The 25784-nt window shown below is 40.8% G+C and overlaps 2 protein-coding genes across 5 annotated transcripts; one reads left to right on the top strand and one right to left on the bottom strand.

Moving 5' to 3' along the window:
* Positions 1–4358: 4358 nt before the first annotated feature.
* Positions 4359–18101, top strand: LOC122875844 (UDP-glucuronosyltransferase 2A2-like). The gene is given in 8 exon segments (XM_044195407.1): positions 4359–4916; positions 4919–5429; positions 11666–12292; positions 12523–12671; positions 12832–12963; positions 15115–15202; positions 16554–16773; positions 17134–18101. Coding segments are annotated over 8 exon segments (2226 nt in total). The 5' UTR covers positions 4359–4703; the 3' UTR covers positions 17420–18101.
* zgc:152968 (uncharacterized protein LOC564848 homolog) lies at positions 17868–25736 on the bottom strand. Of its 4 annotated transcripts, none has more exons than XM_044195398.1 (16): positions 25492–25736; positions 23237–24813; positions 23050–23145; positions 22654–22912; positions 21926–22263; positions 21661–21804; positions 21465–21579; positions 21307–21378; positions 21082–21225; positions 20796–20909; positions 20624–20697; positions 20403–20507; positions 20022–20137; positions 19542–19680; positions 18507–18627; positions 17868–18249 (listed from the first exon to the last, which is right to left on the bottom strand). In XM_044195398.1, exons 1-16 carry the CDS (start codon positions 25640–25642, stop codon positions 18161–18163), a joined length of 3654 nt encoding a protein of 1217 aa, XP_044051333.1. In that variant the 5' UTR covers positions 25643–25736; the 3' UTR covers positions 17868–18160. The 4 variants fall into 4 exon arrangements, with proteins under 4 accessions (XP_044051333.1, XP_044051334.1, XP_044051335.1 ...); XM_044195399.1 differs by having other exon boundaries at positions 21082–21222; XM_044195400.1 differs by having other exon boundaries at positions 22654–22909.
* Between the last annotated feature and the right edge of the window lie 48 nt (positions 25737–25784).

The following is a 25784-nucleotide window of genomic DNA, read 5'->3' as shown; positions in this document are numbered from 1 at the left end:
CACTTTCTGATTTTTTTTTTACTCAAATCATTACACACACACGTAATTTTTACGGCAGGAAACACTTTAGAGCTACCAAACATTGAATTTCTGAGCAGACTACATACTATTTACTAAATCTGAACATGTAGTGTGTTCACACTGACAAAATGACAAAAGTAAGTATACTTATAGATTTTTGAGTGTACTGTTGATGGACACAATTGTCCCACAATGCAATGCACAAAGGAAATGGAGGAGGAGCTGCTCACAGCTGGAAAATCCTTGAAATTTCTCAGTTTGATTGACATGCATTGGCACACATCCTGTATCATTTCCTGTTAGTATACAAGAAATGAACTTACTAAACCATTTTATACTAGCTGCAAAAACAGTATACTAAGACAATAGGCATGTACTGTATACAGTTAGTATGTAGTGCGGAATTGGGGCACACTGCTAGACTGAAATTATTTCACACTGTGAGACACAACTGAACTGAAGTTAAGAGCAGAGCTGCTGCCTCTTTGTTCGTGCTCAATAAGCCCAGAAACATTTGTCCACAAGTCCTGTGATGACCGTGTGGACACAGAGCCGACCTCTGCTCTCTGTCCACTGACCAGAGGCCTGAGAGAGGAGCTCTGAAAGTGACAGCTTAACTTGTGACCCCTGGGTCGGAGGTCATTCTGGAGTCAAACACTGTCCAGTTGACCAACGTGCAGATGGAGTTTTCTTAAGGAAAACGCCACTTTGTTGCTGCACACAGTATTTGATAGCACTGAAGTCAAAACTATCAAATATAAAAGGCAGGAATTACTTGAAAAGAGACAACAGAAATGACAGAACACACCAGTTAATTCTTGTTAGACTCTAATCGGCCATGTAAACGCTAAAACATATCAATGTACAAAATGTTACTGTGCAATTAGATGATTTTTATGGGAAATGCCATCAAAATAACAAATAACTAACTATAGTTCCAATTAGGGCTGCAACTGAAGATTATGAAAAATAAAAAAATTCGGTACAAATGTATTTATGTCTATTTGCGTCATGCTGTATGTAAATATATCGTTGCTCTGGAGGCTCACATAATGCACACTCTGTGGAAACAAATTTCCCCTTTGGGGGGACAATAAAATCTATCTATTGATTGAGCCATAATTTGTTTTCAATTAACTGATTAATCTATAAAATGTCAGAAAAGAGTAATAATATTTCCCAGAATTCAAAGTGACGTCCTCAATTTACTTTTTTGTCGAACCAACAGTCGAAAACAAAGATATTCAGTTTACAATAATAATATAAAAACAGAGAAAAGCAGCACATCCTCACATTGGAGAAGCTGCTACCAGCAAATATTTGGCATTTTTGCTTAATAAATGACTTAAGCACTAAATCGATTATCAAAACAGTTGCCGATTCATTTTCTGTCATTCGACAAAATGGTTAATGGAGTAATTGATTCAGCTCTAGTTCCAATATCAGCAGTTTTGTTTGCTCTCGTCTCCATTTAAACTGGAGGTCAGACATTTACATGTCTAATCGCCTAATGTGACTGCAGAAAATGTGCTCCGTTTTCAGGCAAAAGGGATGCAACTAACTGAGCTGAAGAGTAAACACTGAGTTGGTTTCGGGCGCTTTCACCCCGGCTGTTAAACTCTGGCTAATGGTGTGTAAACGGAGCAGAGGGCAGCTGGACACACTGACTGGAGGCCTGTGGGAACTGACAGGTGACTCTTTGTAATCCTGCAAAAATACTAAATAAATCATATTGTACTGGGAGAGTGAAAACAACTGTACAGCAGCAGTCTGTCTCTCCCACAGCATGAATTTGGGGAGGTATTTACCTCTTGTGCAATTTCACGGTGAATTGAGCAATTTCATGGTGAACTGAAATAACGCCAAATAAAACTACTGTGGTTATTAATAGCTGGTCTTCCTGGTAACATGACATGCAATATTAAAGAACTGTTTACTTCTTTTTATGCTGAATGTTTTGGTGTAATTCACACTCCCTAATGTTCGATTATTCAATCATTTGAAACTGGATAGGAAGGCATGTGACAGCTTTTGCACACATGCTGTCAGGCTGTGAAATGCATTTTGCTGAAACACCTTATTTACAGAAATCGCCTAATCACAGTATAAGCATTACTCTGACCTCAACTTTTCAGCAAGATTATGAAACCCTGCATTGAAAATAACAAATATGTACGCTTCTCATTCCCTCCACCAAGTATATTTGCCTGATTGACTATTCTCTCCCAAGTATGTGGGTAATCGTCTATTGAGAGCACATTTCCTTATCAGCGTCTAGCACACTGTCTGAATCTGTTATCACAATGGGCCAGATCAGTGCAGGCAGCCCCTCGCTCTCCCGGCTGAGGCACCCATGAAAAAGAATTTCTGGAGTTGGGTGCCAACCGATAGGCCCTGAGCTCTTTATCCCCTTAAAGCCAATTCACACTCTGCATGTTTAAATATCTCAGCTCAACCCCTGCCCTCCCACTCCCGTCATGCACTTGAACCCCCTCCTCCTTCGCCTTTCCTCTCGCTCTCTCTCCCACCTCCACAGGCTGCAAGTCCAAGCGTGGACTGCCGCCACGGCCGACCTGCAGCCCGGATGGGTGGGTGGGTGGGATGCAGGTGCAGGCTGGTTGGAGGGTGAGAGAGGAGGGGAGTCATCCATTGTTGGGCTGGACAGCACCCTCTCTCCTCTGGAGCACCCTCTGATGGGGGAGCACAGTGACAATCACGCATCCTAATCTGATTATGCAAATATCTACTTCAAAAAGCAATACGCTGTAACCCTTACCCTGTGGTGGAAAGACAGAGCGAGGAAGAAGGACAGAAGGAGAGGAAGCAGCAGGAATGCAGAGAGGGAAGGGTAGATGATTGAATTCCCAAGAAAATTAAATCCAAGGGTAAAATGCACAGTTAGACTCAATGATTCTGCAGTTTTGTATGCAACACCCCGATATGCCTATCATTAGTTTCTCTCACACGTCCTCTGTACCACCAGGGGAGGTCTGAGAACAACACAGTATACACTTACACACTCTGAATGGCCACTGACTCCCTCAACAGGGCATTGAATTCAATATTCAAATGCTTATTGTTTTTCCAGACGCTCCTGAATTCAGCGTCAAAAGGAATCTACAATGTTAATGAGGGGGCCAAAGTACCCAGAGACGCCCAAACAGTCGGAGGTGACATTTCCCAAGAACAACACAGCCTCAACACCAATGGTTCCTACAAGGCATGGTCCACAACCCCCGCCTCCCAAATATACACACCGAGCTGACCTCTCTGGCCCCAGCCGGTTTCTGAAATCAGCTGCCTCATACATCTCTAAAACAGGACTAAGAGTCTACAGCCATGCTAGCAACTCTGTGAGGCTGTACTTAGGCACAGTGATACATGCTAACATCACTGTGCTAACACACTCACAATGACACTGTTAAACATTATACCTGCTAAACATCAGCATGTTATGTTCAACATCTGAGTTCTGCATGTTAGCATGCTAACATTTGCTAATTAGCACTAAACACAAAGTACAGCTGCGGCTGATGGGAATGTCATTACTTTTGCAGGTATTTCATTATAAACTAAGGTATTGGACAATTTGAAAATTTGACCTGATGATGGTATTACCAAAGTGATTACAATTCATCCTGACAAGGACATGAATGTGAGGACCAAAATTCACAGCAGTCCAATAGTTGTAGAGACATTTCACTCAAAACCCCAAAATGTAAAAATCATGGTGGCGCTAAAAGAAAAGACAGGGATCACCAAAGTCATTAGGGTATGTCATCTGAGAATCATGGATATCTGTATTAAAATCTTGTGCCAATCAATCTAGAAGATGTTGAGATATTTCACTAAATAAGTAAAAAGTTTGACCTGCTGGTGGCGCTACATGAAGAGTTAATCACCAAGTCATTAGGAGTCATCCATAAGTGCACTAAATATCCATGTCAGTCCTTCCAAAAGTTGAGATATTTCAGTAAAAAAACAAAAATGTCAACCTCTTGGTGGCACTAAAATAAAAGTCAGAGGACATCTTAAGTCAGCCGACTTCATTCTTTGGGGACCATTTATGTTTGTACAAAATTTCATGGCAATCCATGCAATAGTTGGTGAGATATTTTAGTCTGTACCAAAGTAGTGGTTAGTATGGCTAAAAATATTACAGAGAAAAACTTGAATCCTAACTCAGTATCCCAACACAACCTATAACAGCAAAAAAACATACATTCTCCCTCTCACAAAAACCAACACGTCACTCCTACATTTCAGTGGTATGCAGGGAAATTCTTGCACAAGCACCCACATGCATGCACAACTTCCTCAGATTATGCAAGTGTGTCCAAGCCCATTTAGAGGAACTCATTATCCTTTTGTGTCATTTTACTCCATCTCTCCACAGCGAACTACAATCTGGGCATCTGAAGTCTGTTTTACTTTCTGTTTGTGGATTTCAAGTACAGGTTAAAGATTATTCTTGTTTTTTTAATACTAACTTAAAACTTCACAGCCACTAACTTTTACCTCTAACCACTCGCTTGCAGTGGGTCCGTTATCTAATTTGTCATACAGCACAAAGAGGAACTACGAGCAGAGTACAGCCTTGTTTAGTTAATGATTATTTTTCTAGGAGCACCTTTGAAAAAGGATCAGGCCACAGCCAGCTTTCCTCCTGACAAACAGGCACCATGAAGCTTGGGCAGCGTCTCTCTGTTTGTGTCCTGCTGGTACTTTGTATGACATGGAGCGTTAATGGAGGGAACATTTTGGTGTGGTACACTGAAGGCAGCCACTGGATTAACATGAAGCCTGTGCTGGAGACGCTGATCGACAGGGGACACCAGGTGACGGTTCTGGTCCCGAGTGCGTCAATGTTCATGAACACCAGTGAGCCTTCCCGCTTTCGCTCACTGAACCCTTCAACGTCTCCGTCTCAATGGAGGTCATTGAGGAGTTCATGGAAGAGTTCCTTCACTTCTCCATGTATGAAATGGATCATGTGAGCTACTTGCAGATTTACATCAGATTCGTGGCTCTGATGAAGGTCAGCCTGCAGAATTCTTTGACGTTTTTGGACGGTGTGCTGAAATCAGAAACCATCATGAAGAGGCTGAAGGAGGGACAATATGACCTTCTCCTGGCTGATCCCGTCTACCCCGGCAGTGACTTAGCAGCAGAGATTTTGGGCATCCCCCTGGTCTTCTCCCTGCGCTTTTCCATAGCCAATAACTGGGAGAGACAGTGTGGTCAGCTACCCGCTCCACCTTCCTTTGTCCCCGGCGCTATGAGCAAACTGACTGACAAGATGGACTTCTCAGAGAGAGTGTGGAGCTTCCTCTACTACGCAGTGCAGGATATCTTGCTGGATAACATTTATTGGAAAGAACTAGATAAATATTACTCCGAAGTCAAAGGTGAGTAACTCAGCTACAAGAACCACTGCGTAACAACACATTTTTTATGGACCACATAAAGTCCAATTATTTCATTTCTTTGGATTAATAGCAATGCATTTATATCCAATCACTGTTGTCAACAATTTGATATTTTAAGTAAATAGAATTTTTAAATTAGCTATCTCAACTTAAGTATTGGTGATACTTTGCAAAGGGCGGCTGTCATCCATTACTTTTGCATTGTGATAGGAACACCCACCAGTGCCTGCAAGATGATGGGTAGAGCAGACGTCTGGTTGATGCGAACCTACTGGGATTTTGATTTCCCTCGTCCTTTCCTTCCTAACTTCAAATTTGTTGGTGGGATCCACTGCAGACCTGCTAAACCTTTACCAGAGGTAGGGCTGTCTACACTATGACAGGCCTATTAATCTTTCATTACACCTCCACAGTATTCCAATCCTGACTTAAACAATGGAGAACAAGCCATTAAAATGCACTGGAAAGAAAAGAAAATGCTGGTTGGTTCGCATTGAGATAATGTTACTCTTCTTGCAGGATATGGAAGAGTTTGTGCAGAGTTCTGGAGACGCTGGCATCGTGGTCTTCACTTTGGGATCACTGATCAAGAACATCACCAAAGAGAAGGGAAACATGATAGCCTCAGCCCTCGCTCAGATCCCACAAAAGGTCAGAGGACAATTTTTGTGCTTTGCATGTTTTAGCCAATTGTCTGCAGATTGCTGTGTAGTTTTACATTTCTGTTGACCATTTTCACAGCTTACTAGGCAGCCATTCATTTTCAGTTGAAAATCAACTTGCAGGGACTCGAAACTAGCTCAAAATAGGCAATCCATCAAATTAAACATTTAGTCATCACATGGCAAAGCAGTTGCAAGAGAGGGCTATTTTAAATAATCTCCCTGTTAATAGAGTCTAAGAGGCTTTTTAGGTTATATTTTCCCAACAACATAGTTGGTGAATGCAATGCTATTTGACTGGTGAATGTCATATGTCCTTACATGCAACACTTTTTTCAAAAAGTTGCTGCTTGAAACTGCAAGCAATGCTATGTAACTAACATAAACAAAAGTTTCATATCACATTGGCATTCAATGCAGAGTTGGAAGTTAATCAGCTTATGATAAAGGTAGGAAGTCAGCAGTAACACATGATTGGCAGTTAATGGACTACAACATGCAAACATTATGCCAGTATGGTTTATAAAGTTATAACAACATGGCATTTTTTTCTCGTTGAATCAGGATATTGGAACATAACATAAGGAGAAACAATCAAAAGTGTAAAAAAATATATATACAATTTAAGAAGATTTGATGGGAGGGTTGAAGATGGGCTTTTCAAAAATAAGCGACGGTACCAAATCATATTGGATAGATTTTGTATGTACACCTAAAGTTAATCACCAAAGATCGACCATATTCCAAATAAACGTACTGTTTTGTTATAAAATACGAATTATTTTTCCTTATTATTTTAGCATTTCTTATTAAATTTACTGCATTGCAGTATATTATGACATAAAATTGTGTTTTACCGTTGTTTAAAAAAGGTGCTGTGGAGATACGGTGGAGAAAAACCAGAGACTCTGGGTGCCAACACCAGAATATACGACTGGATCCCTCAGAATGACCTGCTGGGTAAGTAAAACGTTTATAAAAGCTACTGAACATGCCTCAAGATTTTTTCTTTGAAATTAATCCACAACATTTTTTTTTTCATTATTTAGTTTGACAGTAAAAAAAAAAAAATTATATATATATATATATATAAATAAAAAATATTTAAAAAGGGACATACGAGAGAAAACACAGTAAGATCGTTATAGTGAAGTTTGCACGTCAATTCAGAGACAAGGGATTTTCCAACCACTACACATTCGTAATATGCGTTATTATAAACTGGTATTTGTCCAGTGAAAGTTAACCATGCAAGCAGGTCAACAAACTATAGCTGTCTTAATTCCATACTACAGACTAATCATATACATTAGGAATTTATCTTCATGGTATACTGTTTTTGCAAATAAATAACTAAAACAAAAAAAATCAACTCTCCTACATTTCCTGTTAGGAAATGATACAATACTTGTGAGATGTCAGGCGTCTGCTGTCACTCAAACATGTTTTTTCAAAAATGGAATCTTTATTTCTTGTTTTCACACCATCCACAATTAGTTTTAATTTTCCAAGTTGTGAGCATTTCCTTTATTTACTTTGTGCATTACTTTGTGGGACAATAGTGTCCACCAACAGTACACTCAAAAAATACAAAAATCAAGGGTTGTTTAGTATACATATTGAATGTTTTGAGTATACTTTTGTGTCACCCTTCCACATTTATTAAAAAGAAAATAACTGAAATATCAGTGACATAAGTATTAAGACCCTTTGCTATGACACTTGAAATTTAACTCCGGTGCCTCCCATTTCTCTTAATCACCCATGAGATGTATCTACACCTTGATTGGAGTCCAGCTGTGGTAAATTCCATTGATTGGACATGATTTGGAAAGGCATGCACTTGTCTATATAAAAAAGGTCTCACAGCTGATAATGAACATCAGAGCAAAAAACCAAGCCATGAGGTCGAAGGAACTGCCTGTAGGGCTCCGAGACAGGGTTGTTGAGGCACAGATCTTGGGGAAGGTTCATTGAAGGTTCCCTAGGCCACAGTGGCCTCCATAATTCTTAAATGGAAGAAGCATGGAACAACCAGGACTCTTCATAGAGCTGGCCGCTCGGACGAACTGAGTAATCAGGGGGGAGAAGGGCTTTGGTAACCTGATGGTCTCTCTGGCTGAGCTCCAGAGATCCTGTGTAGAGATGGGAGAGACTTCCAGAAAGAAAACCTCACTGCAACACTCCACCGATCTGGGCTTTATGGCAGAGTGGCCAGGCGGAAGCCTCTCCTCAGTGAAAGACACATGAAAGCCTGCTTGGAGTTTGCAAAAAAAGCAGCTAAAAAGGACTATCAGACTGTGAGAAACAATATTCTCTGGTCTGATGAAACCAAGATTTAACGGTATGGCCTCAATTCTAAGCGTCATGTCTGGAGGAAACCAGGCACCGCTTATCGCCTGCGCAACAACGTCTCTTGAGAAGACTCAAGGCTGTAATTGCTATTAAGTAATAAGTTAAGGGTCTGAATACTTATGTCTGATATTTCTGTTTTTTCTTTTTAATAAACTTGCAAGAATATCTAAAAGCCAGTTTTTAGTTTGTCCTTATGGGGTATTGAGTATACGTTGACAAGTGAAAAAAATAATTTAAACTGTTTTAGCATAGGGTGCAACATAACAAAATGTGAAAGTGAAGGGGTCTGAACACTTTTTGAATGCGCAGTAAGTTTCATGATTTTTGGTACCCTATCAGGTCACCCCAAGACCAGAGCTTTCATCACCCATGGTGGCACAAATGGGATTTATGAGGCCATCTACCACGGTGTTCCCATGGTGGGCATCCCCATGTTCGCTGACCAGCCAGAAAACATGATCCATATGAAGGATAAGGGAGCTGCAACTACAGTGAACTTGAACTTCATGAAGACTGAGGACCTCAGAGATGCAGTCAATGCTGTCATCAATGAGAAATCGTAAGTTCTCTTACTGTACTTATCTGCACTTCGTCTGTTTCAGGGTATTATAAAAAGGTACTTTGAAATTATTTTCTTGCCATTTTGCCTTTTATCGAGAGTTTACATTAAAAAAAGGAGACATTATCTGATTCAGTGACTGTTCGATTACCACCAGAGTTTTAAGGTCACAAAGAGATTTAAAAAACCACTGGATGGCCTTTTGGTAAATGGTGCAGGGCTATATTTATATAGTGCTTCAATCCAAAGCGCTTTACAAGGTTTTTGTCACTCATTCACACACCGATGGCAGCAAGCTACCACGCAGGGTGCTGGCCAACCATGGGGAGCAATTAGGGGTTCATATCTTGCCCGAGGACAATGTGACTTGTGGACAGGAGGAGGGGGTGATCGAACCCGCTCTACCTCCTGAGCCACAGCCGCCCCTCATATATTGGCTTTCCTGTTGGAGATTTAAGTTTTAAAATACATGAAACAAATAATCAACACTTTTTATCCCCATTCTTGGTAAGGCAAAGTATAATAATAACTAAAGTATAATAAATACATAATGTATTAATCCACATTTTCACCCCTGCATATCCACATTCACAGGTACAAGGAGAATGCCATGCGGCTGTCCAGTATTCACCACGACAGACCAATGAGTCCTCGGGATGAGGCAGTATTCTGGATCGAGTTCACCATGAGAAACAAAGGGGCCAAGCACCTGAGGGTCCAGGCCCACGAGCTCACCTGGTACGAGTATCACAGCCTGGATGTTGTGGCCTTCCTCCTCGCAATCGTTCTGTTCCTCATACTCCTCTTCATCAAGACCTGCAGTTTCTGCTTCCGGAGGTGCTGTGGAAGAAAGGGAAAGACAAAGAAAAAGGCAGAGTAACTGACTGAATTGAAATGTAGTCGGTAAAGAACTGATGAATGAAATAACTTAACTGGTTGTCCTGTTGGTCTGAAGCACTTAATGTAACCACAATGCTCTGGATGGTGTGATAATTACTGGCTTGGGACGTGTAATTGTCACTTTGAAACAACTAATTAGGACAAAAAAAAAGACAGGAGTTTCACAGCAATACTGGACACTAACCTGTTTTGTTTGAGCAGTCATGTGCATGATAAAGGGGAGCAACTATTTTGTTGTGGTATTTGTTTCACTTGTTTTGTCACCATAACGTCAGGTTCAGTAAGCCCAGCCTGAAAACTGAGGTAAAAACCTCTACATAGACAAATACCATGTATTTCATCAATGTGGACATCGTTGTTTGCTCCTTCATGTATCACCAGTATTTACTTCAGTTGCTGACAGGTGTGCGCTAATTTGCATAACTGCACCTGAGCCCAATTTCCCATTAAAAGCTTAATGTTCACTTGCTGGTGTAATGGATTTCATTCTGTGCCTTTATTTGGATAATACTCTTAATACTGTTTTGGGGCAAAGTACATTTACTTGCTTGCATAGTAACAAATTACAACTAATGGTATTAATTGCTTAATTAGTTTGATGAATATATTGGGGAAAGCTGAAAAGCTATACTGTAATCCTTTTGGAACAAAAACATAACAGGATCTGGTGGTGAAGAATTTTTCATTCTGTCAATTAACCAAGCTATTCTGTCTTCTTTAAAAACCATGTGAGTTTTACTTTTGTTACTCAGAATTTGTCATACATCACCAGTTTTAAATCATGGATTCTAACAAAACTACCACAAATGAATTTAGTGGGGGTTTGGTGCTCAACATGAAGATGCAACTAAGGAAGAAGAGACAAAAAAAATATAAATAAAAAGAATCAATCAGACATTTACCCGCTGGCACATTTGAGGAGGTCTTACAAGAGAATCAAGTTATGGAATAATCTCTCGCTCTGTCTTTTCCTACCTTAAAACACCTGACATCCAGGTGCTCCCATGACTCCCTCACAGCAACTGTAGTGGGTCTCCACTCCACCTGGCAAGTGTGCCCTCTAGTGATGTAATATGAAAATAGCATCAAATTGTCTTATCACTGGAGTATGATGTTTTCACAGCCTGTGTTGCCTCTCTTATTGTCAACAAAAAGAACAGCACAATCAGGTTTCAGTGGGTGGTGGACAGGACAGTTGCTCTCAATCAGACTTTACTCAGTCAAAATATAGTCCTTTAAACTCTTGCACAAGCACCCACATGCATGCACAACTTCCTCAGATTATGCAAGTGTGTCCAAGACCATTTAGAGGAACTCATTATCCTTTTGTGTCATTTTACTCCATCTCTCCACAACTAACTACAATCTGGGCATCTGAAGTCTGTTTTACTTTCTGTTTGTGGATTTCAAGTACAGGTTAAAGATTATTCTTGTTTTTTTTAATACTGACTTAAAACTTTACAGCCACTAACTTTTACCTCTAACCACTTGCTTGGGGTGGGTCCGTTATCTAATGTGTCATACAGCACAAAGAGGAACTACGAGCAGAGTACAGCCTTGTTTAGTTAATGATTATTTTTCTAGGAGCACCTTTGAAAAAGGATCAGGCCACAACCAGCTTTCCTCCTGACAAACAGGCACCATGAAGCTTGGGCAGCGTCTCTCTGTTTGTGTCCTGCTGGTACTTTGTATGACATGGAGCGTTAATGGAGGGAACATTTTGGTGTGGTACACTGAAGGCAGCCACTGGATTAACATGAAGCCTGTGCTGGAGACGCTGATCGACAGGGGACACCAGGTGACGGTTCTGGTCCCGAGTGCGTCAATGTTCATGAACACCAGTGAGCCTTCCCGCTTTCGCTACGAACCCTTCAACGTCTCCGTCTCAATGGAGGTCATTGAGGAGTTCATGGAAGAGTTCCTTCACTTCTCCATGTATGAAATGGATCATGTGAGCTACTTGCAGATTTACATCAGATTCGTGGCTCTGATGAAGGTCAGCCTGCAGAATTCTTTGACGTTTTTGGACGGTGTGCTGAAATCAGAAACCATCATGAAGAGGCTGAAGGAGGGACAATATGACCTTCTCCTGGCTGATCCCATCTACCCCGGCAGTGACTTAGCAGCAGAGATTTTGGGCATCCCCCTGGTCTTCTCCCTGCGCTTTTCCATAGCCAATAACTGGGAGAGACAGTGTGGTCAGCTACCCGCTCCACCTTCCTTTGTCCCCGGCGCTATGAGCAAACTGACTGACAAGATGGACTTCTCAGAGAGAGTGTGGAGCTTCCTCTACTACGCAGTGCAGGATATCTTGCTGGATAACATTTATTGGAAAGAACTAGATAAATATTACTCCGAAGTCAAAGGTGAGTAACTCAGCTACAAGAACCACTGCGTAACAACACATTTTTATGGACCACATAAAGTCCAATTATTTCATTTCTTTGGATTAATTGCAATGCATTTATATCCAATCACTGTTGTCAACAATTTGATATTTTAAGTAAATAGAATTTTTAAATTAGCTATCTCAACTTAAGTATTGGTGATACTTTGCAAAGGGCGGCTGTCATCCATTACTTTTGCATTGTGATAGGAACACCCACCAGTGCCTGCAAGATGATGGGTAGAGCAGACGTCTGGTTGATGCGAACCTACTGGGATTTTGATTTCCCTCGTCCTTTCCTTCCTAACTTCAAATTTGTTGGTGGGATCCACTGCAGACCTGCTAAACCTTTACCAGAGGTAGGGCTGTCTACACTATGACAGGCCTATTAATCTTTCATTACACCTCCACAGTATTCCAATCCTGATTTAAACAATGGAGAACAAGCCATTAAAATGCTCTGGAAAGAAAAGAAAATGCTGGTTGGTTCGCATTGAGATAATGTTACTCTTCTTGCAGGATATGGAAGAGTTTGTGCAGAGTTCTGGAGACGCTGGCATCGTGGTCTTCACATTGGGATCAGTCATCAAGAACATCACCAAAGAGAAGGGAAACATGATAGCATCAGCCCTCGCTCAGATCCCACAAAAGGTCAGAGGACAATCTTTGTGCCAACTGGAATTCAGTTGAATGACCTCTAAATGCAGTTGTAATGGTTGTGTTACACCCTCGTCACATGGCAAAGCAGATGCAAGCAAGGACTATTTTAAAAAAAACTCAAGGAGGCTTTTTAGGATGGATTTTCCAACGATGTAGTTAGTGAATGTAATGCTATTTGACTGGTGACTGTCAGAAATCCTTGCATGCGACAACTTTTTAAAAAGTCGCTGCTTGAAACTGCATTATCAGGTGATGCTATGTAACTAACAAAAACAAAAGGTAACAAAATGTCAACTGTGATGGATTCCTATCTGGAGCAAGTTTCAAGTCTCAAATAAATTTTCATACCACATCGGCATTCAATGAAACCAACACTTCCCTGCAGGGTTGAAAGTTAATCCAATGTTGCTAAGGTAGGAGGTCAGCACTAACACGTGATTTGCAGGTAATGGTAATACATGGTAATAAAGTTGTAACAACATGGTATTTTTTCCAGTTGAATCAGGATATTGGGGCAGGACGCAAGGCAAGGAAAAAACAATCAAAAGTGTAAAAAATATCAATGAAGAAGATTTGATTGGAAGGGTGGATATGGGTTTTTCAAATATAAATGATGGTACCAAATCATGTTGGCTAGATTACTTAAAACCACAAGTTAATCACCAAAGATTGACCTTTTTTTTTAAAATAAAAAGTATTTTAGTTCTGTTTTAAAATACTTTGTTTTTTACGTAACATTTATTTAGCTTATGCTTTTATACAAAAGCGACTTACAATAAGTGCTTTCAACCATGAGGTTTCAACCCAAAAATTGCCAGAATCATGCAAGGACATCAACTTCATCAGATATGCTGAACTGCTTCAAGAACTACATTTAGAAACAAGAGATAGAGAAGAAGTTGTTGTTTATTAATTTATTATTTTTTAAATGGGCTATGGTACAGTCTGAACAATAAGTTTTCAGTCTGCGACAGAAGATGTTTAGAGTTTCTGCTGTGCTGATGTCAATGGGGAGCTCGTTCCACCATTGTGGAGCCAAGACAGCAAACAAGCAACTCATGATTTTGTTGAGCGGTAGCTGGACCCCTCTCGTAGTAAGGGAGTAGCAAGCAGATTGGCAGTAGCAGAGCGTAGTGGATGGGCTGGGGTCCACGCAGGATGCTACATTCTGGATGAGCTGCAGAGGTCGGATGGCACATGCAGGCACACAAACCAGGAGCGAGTTGCAGTAGTCTAGGCGTGAGATGACAAGAGCCTGGACCAGAACCTGCGCCGTCTTCCTGGGTGAGGAACAGACATATCCTCCTGATGTTGTGGAGAATTAATCTGCAGTAGCGGGTTGTCTCAGCAATGTTGGCAGCGTAGGACAGCTGGTCATCCAGTCTCACACCCTATCCTTGCAGTCCAAACCGGGGACACCACAGAGTTCTTATTGGTAATGGAGAGGTCATGGATGGGAGATGCCTTCCCTGGAAGGAAGAGCAGCTCTGTCTGGTCGAAATAGAGCTTCAGGTGGTGTGCAGACATCCACTGAGAGATGTCAGCCAGACACATAGGGATTTGTGCTTCCACCTGGGTTTCAGACCAGGGAAAAGAGTGAATAACAGAGTCAGTGACTTGGTATAAAGAGAAAAGAGGAGGGGACCCAAAACAGAACCCTGAGGGACCCCAGTAGTGAGACTACAAGGTTCAGACACAGATTCTCTCCAAGTTACCCTGTAAGTGCAACCCTTGAGGTAGGATATGAACAGGGAGAGTGCAGAGCCTGAGACTCTGAGGATGGAGAGGAGAATCTTGTGGTTCACTGTGTCAACTGCTGCTGAGAGGTCTAGCAGGATGATGACAGAAGAGAGGGAGGCTGCTCTAGCAGTGTGGAGTTCCTCTTCGACGGCAAGGAGGGCAGTCTCAGTTGAGTGGCCTTGAAACCAGACTGGTAGGAGTGAAGAAGGTTGCTCTGGTGGAGATTTGCAGAAAGTAGAATGAAGACAGCACACTGCTTTACATCAGAAGGGTTGAGTCTGGGTTTCTTTAAAAGAGTTCACTCTAGCTGCTTTCAGCGTGTTGTAAATGTACTGCAGTATATTATGACATAAAATTAGGGCTGTGTTAGTCTAAAAGTCTTTTTACCATTGTTTAAAAAAGGTGCTGTGGAGATACAGTGGAGAAAAACCAGAGACTCTGGGTGCCAACACCAGACTATATAACTGGATCCCTCAGAATGACCTGCTGGGTAAGCAAAACTTTTATAAAGCTACCGAACACGCCTTCAAGACAGTAATCTTCAAGATTTTTACTTTTAAATGAAATAGGGTATCCACCACATTGTTATTTTTTCATTATTTAGTTTGACAATACAAAATTCTCAAGGGACATAACACGAGAAACACAGCAGTGGTGGAAGTAGTAATGACATCTTTTACTTAAGTAAACATAACAATACCACAGTTTAGAAATACTCAGTTAAAAGTAAAAGTCATGCATTCAAAATTTAAAAAGTACAAAAGTATTAGCATTAAAATATAACAGCAAAAGTACTCATTAAGTACTTCATTATTATCAAGGATGTCCCATTTCAGAATAATGTATATTATTGGTCTATAATTATTGGATGCATTAATACATTGCAGTTGTTAAAAGCGGGGCTAATTTCAATTACATTATATACTGCTGGGTAGCTTGTGAATTTCCCACTGGGGATCAGGTCTTAACTTATCCTATAATAGTACATCATAATTTATTTAGTGATTATCTTTTGTATTATTAATCAGAATCTGTAAAAGAACTACTAACTAAAGATATCAGATAACTGTAGTGAAGTAAAAAAGTACAATATTTCCCACTGAAATGTAGAGTACAAATATAAAGCAGCATAAAATGTGAATACTCAAGTCAAGTACCTCAAAATTGCACTTAGTTGTGTCCCAATTCCATACTAATCACATATATTACTGACTCATCTTTATAGCATACTGTTTTTGCAGTTAATATACAAAAGAAACCCCTTATCTAACATTTTTTACTAACGGGAAAACATATGACTTGTGGCGTCATATGTTTTTCCAAAAAATGTAATTGTTATTTTTTGTTTTCTAAACTGTGCCTGGAGCCGTTTCACCACCATCCACAATTAGTTTGAACTTTTTCAAACTGTAAGCATTTCCTTCATTTACTTTGTGCATTGTATTGTGGGACAACAGTGCCCATCAACAGCACACTCGAAGATCAAGGGTTGTTAAGTATACATAATGATTGTTTTGAGTATACTTTCTTTCCCACTTTTAAATACATACTCAAAAACCTGCTAAGATTTAGTAAGCAGTATGTAATTCAGACACAGCTTATGCTTGGCTTCGACCAACAATGAGTGGCTAAAAGGTGCACTAAAAGGCACTTCAGTACAAATCCTTGAGGTAGGGACTCATGCATGTTATCGTTGTTTTCTGCAGTTTTTCCAAAACCTCGACGGGCTTTGATCTAGCCAGCTTCCACTCACAAGCCTATACCAATGTTCAGTATGTGTTTATAGTAGTTACATCATAGAGTTTTTCGTGAGTGTTTCATGATTTTTGGTACCCTATCAGGTCACCCCAAGACCAGAGCTTTCATCACGCATGGTGGCACAAATGGGATTTATGAGGCCATCTACCACGGTGTTCCCATGGTGGGCATCCCCATGTTCGCTGACCAGCCAGACAACATGATCCACATTAAGGATAAGGGAGCTGCAATTATCGCAGACTTGAACTTCATGAACACTGAGGAACTTAGAGATGCAGTCAATGCTGTCATCAATGAGAAATCGTAAGTTCTCTTACCAAACTCCCTGTTTTAGGGTATTAAAAGAGGTATTGTGTTTCCATTTTGCCTTTATGGAAAGTTCACATTAATAATACAGAAGCAAGTTTGATAACACGCCATAAAGGAGCCATTATCTGATGTAGTATGACAGAGTTGTATTACCACCACAGAGTTTTAAGGTCACAAAGACCACTGGATGGCCTCATATGTTGGCTTTCCTGTTGGAGATTTAAGTTTTAAAATACATGAAACAAATAATCAACACTTTTTATCCCCATTCTTGGTAAGGCAAAGTATAATAACTAAAGTATAATACATAATGTATTAATCCACATTTTCACCCCTGCATATCCACATTCACAGGTACAAGGAGAATGCCATGCAGCTGTCCAGTATTCACCACGACAGACCAATGAGTCCTCGGGATGAGGCAGTATTCTGGATCGAGTTCACCATGAGAAACAAAGGGGCCAAGCACCTGAGGGTCCAGGCCCACGAGCTCACCTGGTACGAGTATCACAGCCTGGATGTTGTGGCCTTCCTCCTCGCAATCGTTCTGTTCCTCATACTCCTCTTCATCAAGACCTGCAGTTTCTGCTTCCGGAGGTGCTGTGGAAGAAAGGGAAAGACAAAGAAAAAGGCAGAGTAACTGACTGAATTGAAATGTAGTCGGTAAAGAACTGATGGGTGTTGGTCTGGATTGTGTGACAATTACTGGCTTGAGACGAGCAATCCAGTATTGCTGTGAAACTCCTGTTTTGTTTGAGCAGTCATGTGCATGATAAAGGGGAGCAACTATTTTGTTGTGGTATTTGTTTCACTTGTTTTGTCACCATAACGTCAGGTTCAGTAAGCCCAGCCTGAAAACTGAGGTAAAAACCTCTACATAGACAAATACAATGTATTTCATCAATGTGGACATCATTGTTTGCTCCTTCATGTATCACCAGTAATTAATTTAATTGCTGACAGGTGTGTGCTATTTTGCATAACTGCACCTGAGGCCAATTTCCCATTAAAAGCTGAATGTTCATTGGCTGGTGGAATGTGAGGGGGAGAAAAAAAACACAAAAAAAAACACACACACACACAAAGAGGGGATTTCATTATGTGCCTTTACTTGGATAATACCCCACCCCTTCATGTTTTCTCAGCACACAACAGTGCGATCACAAATATTTACAGGCATAGACACATGGGCTGCAAATAAAAATTTAACATGCAGAAAATATTAACATAAATCAAGTGATGTAATTAAACTAAAAAAATAAACAGCCCTCCCATGTCATCAGAACAGAGCTTCATACAAATAAATGTGACATTCAAATTTGCATAACAGCATCTTTCTTTCCCCATGTATGACCAGTGTGTAGATTATGTTTTATTTCCATCATTTTTTCAGTTTTCCATCTTCTTTAACCTTCCATAACATAAGCTCCATGCAGGCAGCAGCATCTTCTGCAGTGTCGTGGCCACAAACTGGGAGAAACATTAATACAGTATATTTAAACAAATGTACACAAACATGACAAAACATGCCATAGCTATAAATCCATTACATTGTTCCAAATACACACGTTTTGGTGGTCTTTACACTTAAATTGTATAGTCTGATTAGGATCTATTTCTTTATTTGAATTTAGATTTTGTTTCAGATGTATGGTGGAATTTAAACTTAATGGACATTCAAAACAAAACGCTTGTACGGTGGCTGTAGGTATCCCTGATGAACCCACCACTCTCTTGGATGATCCTCCTGAGGTATTCAGCAGTGAGGTTGTTGAGGGTCAGCTTGTGAGGGGGGCCCAGACGGTGGGGGAAGACCACTGATGTGTCCACAACCTTCCCATGGAGCAACTACAGTAAAGAGGAAGATATCTGAAGCTCTTATTACTGGGGGTAGCGTCTTTGGAAAAGTGAAAATTACATCATAAAGAAGAGGTACAGGCGAAAACCAAAATTCATCCATCAACGGCATGGCACACCAGGTGTGGGGCCCAAAATGACTCATTTTCACCTGAAGTGTGACCTTCTAGTCCCACTTTTGATTCACTTTAAGATGGTAACTCAAAATCAAACCAGTTGTGTAATGGTTTAGAAAAATATAACTGATGAAAAAGTACCATAGACTTTGAATAATCTAAACCAGCATAGCTAACACTGCTACCAAAGTGGGTCTTTAATGTTGAATGCCAGCTAGCATTTGTTAAACACTTATGTCCTTTATATACCTGTTCAACATGTGACCACACTTCCTCTTGGTCAATGCAGTTATGTGTCTGACATAATGTCATGATTTATGAGACCGTTTCCCTTGACATACTACACAGTATTTTTATAGCTTAAGTTTTCTTATGTTGCTTTAAAAAAAAAAAAAAAAAAAAAATCCTACTTGCCAAACCCCTTTAATAGCTGAGAAAAGCTGCTACTTGGCATTCAACCATCTATGACCTATATTTGTAGCAGTGTTCGTGTTTGTCAAGTTAATTCCGAGTTTGTACTTTTCTCATGAGGTGTTTACATTGGTTTATCAACACCCTCTACACCTCCTCTATTACAGAAAAATTGTGTTTAGAACTTAGCAGGCGGCCATGTTGAACATGACGGGCTTTTTGTTTCAAACCTCTTATTTTATGCAAACATGCTCACAGCTTGGTTTTGAAAATCCTGGGCTTGTTTATAATCACAGATCAGCCAGGATTGCATCTGATATATGTTGTGAAAGGATCTATGCAAAACAAATAATATTGGAAAAAGCTTATAGTAGTCACCTTCAGGGCACAGAGGTCTGTTTCCAGGCCGTGTCCAATCAGAATGGTGTCGGCACTGATGAAGCTCAATAAGGTCTCCTGCACCTCTCTGAGGGAGGTGTGGTTACCCTTCACATCTTCCTCACTGATGCCTGAAAACCTTGACAAGTGAAGTGTCACACAGGCTATCGATAGAGCAGTTGGCCAATTAAAAATACATTAATACAGTAGTTGTATCATTTCCTTCTTTAGTAATGCTCATAGGACATATATCTGTTATATTGTAGTGCAAAGCTCCAGTGCCTTTCAGCTAGTTGCAGGACAATTTGCTTGAACTGGGTTTTCCTATATTTCCTCTCTAAATTCTCATTTAAGACACAGAGCAAGTGCTTAAATACCAGTTTCAGGTTATTTCCAGGAGGGGGGGGGGGTAGAGTTTAATAGGTGTACAGAGCATATTTGGGCTAAAAAAAAAAACAGCCAAGTATCTAATCACATTACCTGGTGTTATAGTCGATGACCTCATTATTAGGTCTGACGAAGGTGTCGTAGACGACTTGCAGACTAGAGTTGACAACCGTCACTCTGGACAGCTCCAGACCATGAATGGTATAACACTATTAAGACAAAAATTAACACAGTATACATTGTTTTCACTGCAGACTCGAGGCTAAATATCCGACATCCCAAATCTTTTTAACTCCATCCACAGACCCACTGATTAATGTTTGTTTTGACATCAGCCACATGTGCACATCAGGGTGTATCACCCTGTTTTAAAATCGTGGATTCTAACACAAACTACCACAAATGAGTTGGGCTTTGGTGCCCATCGTGAAGAAGATTATAAAAACAGAGCCCCTCAAAAAAAGCTGACATCACCATTTCACAATCCAAGGAGTAGACACCAGGACAGCTCGTATCTGAGGGATGTCTGGGGACGGTCGACACAAACCCATCCAGGCTGAGGGAATCATGGACATGCAACTGAGGAAGAAAAGACAAATATAAATAAAAAGAAAGAATCAATCAGACATTTACCCGCTGAGAATCAGACAAGAGAATCAAGTTACGGAATAATCTCTCGCTCTGTCTTTTCCTACCTTAAACACCTGACATCCAGGTGCTCCCATGACTCCCTCACAGCAACTGTAGCGGGTCTCCACTCCACCCGGCACTGTTAACAGTTTAAACATTTACACAATGCTCTGATGGTGTAAGCTGTGTAGCAAACATTTGGGATGTTTTTAAAGCATAGAGCTATGGTATACTCACCTTTATTCTTAACTCCTTTCCCATAGTGGTAATTACACTCGTCCTTGCGGGTGTGTTTGCCCGTTTGACTCACAGAGTACGTAGCCCCACATCGACAGCAGATCCTCTTGAGGGCTTTAACCAACAAAACAGAAAAAGCACATCACCAGAGTTAAATGTGCAGAGAAAAGAAGTCGTCATTACAAGTACAGCACAGGTTAAGTGTGCCCTCTAGTGATTTAATATGAGAATAGCATCAAATTGTCTTTTCAGGGAGTTTGAAATGGAGTATGATGTTTTCTCTTACGGTCTGTGTTGCATTTCTTATTGTCCGCAAAAAGAACAGCACAACCAGGTTTCTCTGGGTGCTGGACAGGATAGTTGCTCTCAATCAGCCTTCCCTCAGTCAAAATGTAGTCATTCAAACTTTCATACAATGCCATATCATCTGCTGGAAAAATTAATTCACTGAGAAGCTGTTAAAATATTTGAATGAAATGACAAATGCATTCAAAAGGAAACTAATTCTCACCGTTTCCTTTAAACTTCTTCAGGTTAAGTGGAATGTTGCCTTTGAATCTTTGGCTGTTGACGTCATTTTCATCTGCACCAAAATAATAAATAAAATCAATTAAATATAACTAATAATCTTTTAGGAGCATCTCATATTGGTTTTCCAGAGATTCTCACCTTTAGCAGCAACAGCACTTTGGTTCTTCAGCCTCTTCAGTGCATTCACTGCAACACTCAGATACTTGAGTTTGTTCACACTGCGATTATACACAGTCCTCTCTTCAGCAAGAGCCTATCAACAATAACAGGGACAGAAATTAATATCTAGACCGTAGTTTGTCAGGGAGGACAAATTTAAGTGGCACAAGCTCACCTTTTCAAAGGCATCGTTAACATTGGCTGTTGTTTTGAGGAACTCCTCTGTAAACATGTTGATATATCGCTGTCGGATGTCATGGGGCACTTTGTCTTTGGCGGCCTCACACTGCTGCTTCAATTTACGTTTAGTAGGCACTGGCTAAAAGTATATTCATTATTATTATTATTTAACAGATGAAACATGTCTAACTCACACCAGACACATGTTTAGTTCAAGTCTTTGAAAATGGCCCCAACAAAGGCTGCTTTTCACTTCTCACCTTAACAGTAGCATGGACAGCAGCTTGAGGAGTGGAAACGGCTGGATTTGAATGTGCCAACGCAAAGGCAGAGGTTAGTGAAGGTTTACGTGCCGGCGCAGGAATGAGCACAGGTGCTGTTGTGCGGTATCTTTGCACAGGGGTAACTGCAGGCGAGTGGTAGGTTTGTTTAACGGCGACAGCGTTCATATGCACTTGACTGATTGGGGTTAGCACTGAAGTAACTTGGCTGGAGCTGGAAGTGACAGGCAGAGGGAAGGTGCCCTCTGGGAGGATCAAGTGCAAGTTGTTGCCCACTTCGATCACAGCAGGTCCCAAAGGTATGTAGTTGTAGTAAGCTGCGGAATAAGACAAAAACACACATGCAGATATGATATCAGGCAAAGCTACTAAAATACACCACAAGAAGAAGTTCTATTTAAAGTTTTACATATAAGAACATGAAATAAATGCTGCTTGAACTACATATATGAATAACAGGGCAGGTCTCAAGATGTCTTACTGGTAAAATGTCAACAGATGTGATGACACAAAGGTAATAACATTTAAAGTGAATTAAAGGAGTCAACTGTTGTATTAGACAATGAAGTGCATTGTTTTTTTCCACATTATATTTTACTTTTGTATTTGGACATTATTTGATGTTGACATTTCAAATGGTAAATTTAATTTAAAAAAAAAAACAAGATCCTAATAAATCTTGTCCACTGCAGCCAACAGATGCTTACCATTTTGCACAGGCGCAGGCTGCAGGTTTTCAGGGGTTTGAGTCGAAGGAGAAGGAGCACTCTGGGTCTCTGGCTTCCTCTGACAGGTGGAGGAAACAAAAGCCTGACTACCTTTAACTGAAGCAGTCAGCATGGAGGCTCTCTGCTGTACCTGCTGGATCTTGGAGGTGATAGAGGGCTGGGAGGAAAATCCTGACACCACAGGGCCACGTAGGGGGACCAGCACCTGGGGCTGAGGTCTGCTCTTAGCCACCGGCTGCTGAACGGAGCAGGTAAATCAAAATAAATATACTTAAAATTATAATTTTGGGGGTAGTGCCCCAGTGTACAATATTTGTGTAATATTGTTAGATTTTTACAGAATTTTGTAGTTTTACATTTTAATTCATAATGTACCTCTGTATGTTTGGCTTCATGAGCCACCCTCTTCTTTCCTGACGATGCTTGGGCTTTGATGTTTAACTCCGGCTTCTCCACATCCATAGCTCCAACCTAAAAATGACAAAAAGGTAAGGGAAAAGATCTTTACACCATTAAAGACATTTCTTCATCTTGGATCTTGAGTTCTCTACAGCATACTTACAGATACATCGGGCTGCTCTTCATTTCCCTTATCCTGCTCGTTGTTTGCCTCCATGAAGATCCTGTAGCATTCCTCCATTGGGTCACTGTCAGACAGCTCCACTTCTGAATAGTTGAGCTCATCTTCATCATCAGAGGTGGAATCAATGATTATAAACTCCTCAGTATCCGCTTTCACCAAAAGCGGCCCAGCTGATGCGGATGACGATTCATCTCTGTTTGTCAAACTCGATGCTGATGAATTGTGCCGAGCCTGACCTTGGCTGCTGCCTGAAGCTGGTTCTGCCGGCCCCAGGTAGCTCTCGGGTGGCGTAGCTTTACCCTGCATCTGTCCTGGCATTTTGCTTGATGTTTTCTGGCTGTGTGGCAGCACTGATGGTACACATTTTGTGGAAGACCACTGATTACTAACTCTGTTCTGAGCTGGCTGCTCTGTTGTCTGGGCTTGCTTGGTGTGTTGCCTGCACGGTGAGTCTGAGTTAGCAGCTGGCGCTTTATAAAAAAGTGAATTCTTTGGTGGGAAATGATGTGGCTGCAGTGGATTCATTTTCTCAACACTATGGGGCAGCTCACACTGAGGCAATTCAACCTGAAACTTGTTTTCTTCCTTTTCCACCACCAGATTGTTCCAGTTTTGATCTTGCCTGTCTGTAACGGCAGGAGGACTTGCAGGTTCAGGACTTTTCTCCACTACTGTTTCAGCGGCCTGAAAGTGAGTAATTTTCTGACTTTCAGTCGCCAGGTCTTCTAAACATTCAGTGAAGTCAATTACACTCCCATCAACGGGTATATTTTTCCATTCTTTGTTCTCATAAAGATTAGATGGCCCTTGATCGTTTTCAACACCGCAATCACTATAAACTCTATTTTCTTCTACCGCTGATGCAGGTGGAGATGTCTCAGCTTTTGCAAGGTGCAGCAGTGGAGAATCAAGTAAAATAGGCGCTGTTTTGACCTCCTTCAATTCCTCTAGTTTATCCTGGAGGGATTTGCCAGCAAGAGAATCAACAGGTTTCTGAGCTCGCCTTCTCTTTTTGTCAGGCAAGGGAGGAACGTCAATAATCAGGACGCTGTCTTCATTTGAGTCATCAAGTGGCTGATCCTGATATTTGACTGGCTTCTTTTGGTCACAAGGTACAGCGTTTCTTGCCCTTTTCAAACCTTGTCCGTTTTTCACTTTTTGCTCTTTACCTGATGAGCTGTAAGACCGCAAGCCAGCAGAGAAGTTGGACAGAGGGTCGTACTCCAAATCAGTCCTTGGTTTTGAGTTGTCAACCACGTACTTCCTTGCTCGGGAGTACGTTTTAGTAAAGTTTGTGCTTTTAGACAGTTCACAAGAACCTCTGTCTGTATTTTTACCTGCAGTCTCAGACTTTGGAACAGAGGAATTAGGCTCAGTGTTTCTGCTGCCTGCCTGTACAGTCTGGTAGCGTGACAGTCGCCTTTGCTCCTGCTCCACTTCGTGCCTTACAGTTTCAATCTCCTTGTTGATCCGCTCCAGCTCCTGGAGGCAGTCATCTTTAGTCTCATCATTAACTCGTGCTCCACAGGCAGCATGCGGATAGCCATTGTGGACTCCTGTTCAAAAGGAATATGAAACAGGATGCATTAGTGATATGGTGGAAAATAATACAAGGTGAGACTGGGTTAAATATAAATAAGCTGTGGCTGTGTGCAGGACCAAACATCTTTACACTACTATAATTTGTGTTTTTAGATTGCTTTTAAGCATCTGTATTAATTATTTGTGCATTTTTGTGTACTTTTATGTTTGAAAAGTAGCTTACCGCAAATTGCCCCTTGAAGGATGCATAAAGTATTTTGAATTCAAGTGATTGTAGAGCAAAGAACCAATAATGACTCAAGAATGGTTATAAAACCACAGATTTTCCTTCCCTGCCTTGACAATAATGGACCCACAAATGTGCTTAATTTTAATATAACAATTTATTATAAAATTACAGGGATCAAGACAAAAAGGTAGCTAAGTTATTCTCAGATAAAGTGTGATACCTTCTAACTTTAGGTAGGTTTTTAATCCTTATTTGAATGCAAAACACATTGGAGGCAGTCAAGAATTTTTGTTGAAAAGTGAAGCTGCTATAGCTCAGTCGACATTTTGAAATTATTTAAATCACTTTACTCAAAAGTTACACTTTCTCTTAAAAAAAAAAACCTAACGTTATATGCAATTAAAAACTTTTAACAGGCAAGACTACAAGCTAATGCAATTGTAGCATACCTCAAAACACTGACCTGCAAAGTCAACTATCGGTGATTTATACGAGGCACCAAACATATCCCGCAGTTCTGTGGCATGTTTGTACAAACAGTGAGGCCGCTCACAAAGCCCACGTTTTGAGAAAGGACAATTTATATCAGCAAAAAGACCAGACGAGGGAAACATCAGCAAAACCCGCCACTTTTCACGATGCGCAAAACCGTTTGGTTTAAATACTAACTGTCGGCCAACAGGTGGAGGCTCCAACTGACCCTCGGGTGACGTCAGCGTCACTTATATAAGCTCTGCTCGGGTCGCGAGACGACCG

This window comes from Siniperca chuatsi, linkage group LG5 (assembly GCF_020085105.1).
Source record: "Siniperca chuatsi isolate FFG_IHB_CAS linkage group LG5, ASM2008510v1, whole genome shotgun sequence".
In the NCBI taxonomy this organism is placed as follows: domain Eukaryota; kingdom Metazoa; phylum Chordata; class Actinopteri; order Centrarchiformes; family Sinipercidae; genus Siniperca; species Siniperca chuatsi.
This window is presented reverse-complemented; position numbering and strand designations above follow the sequence as displayed.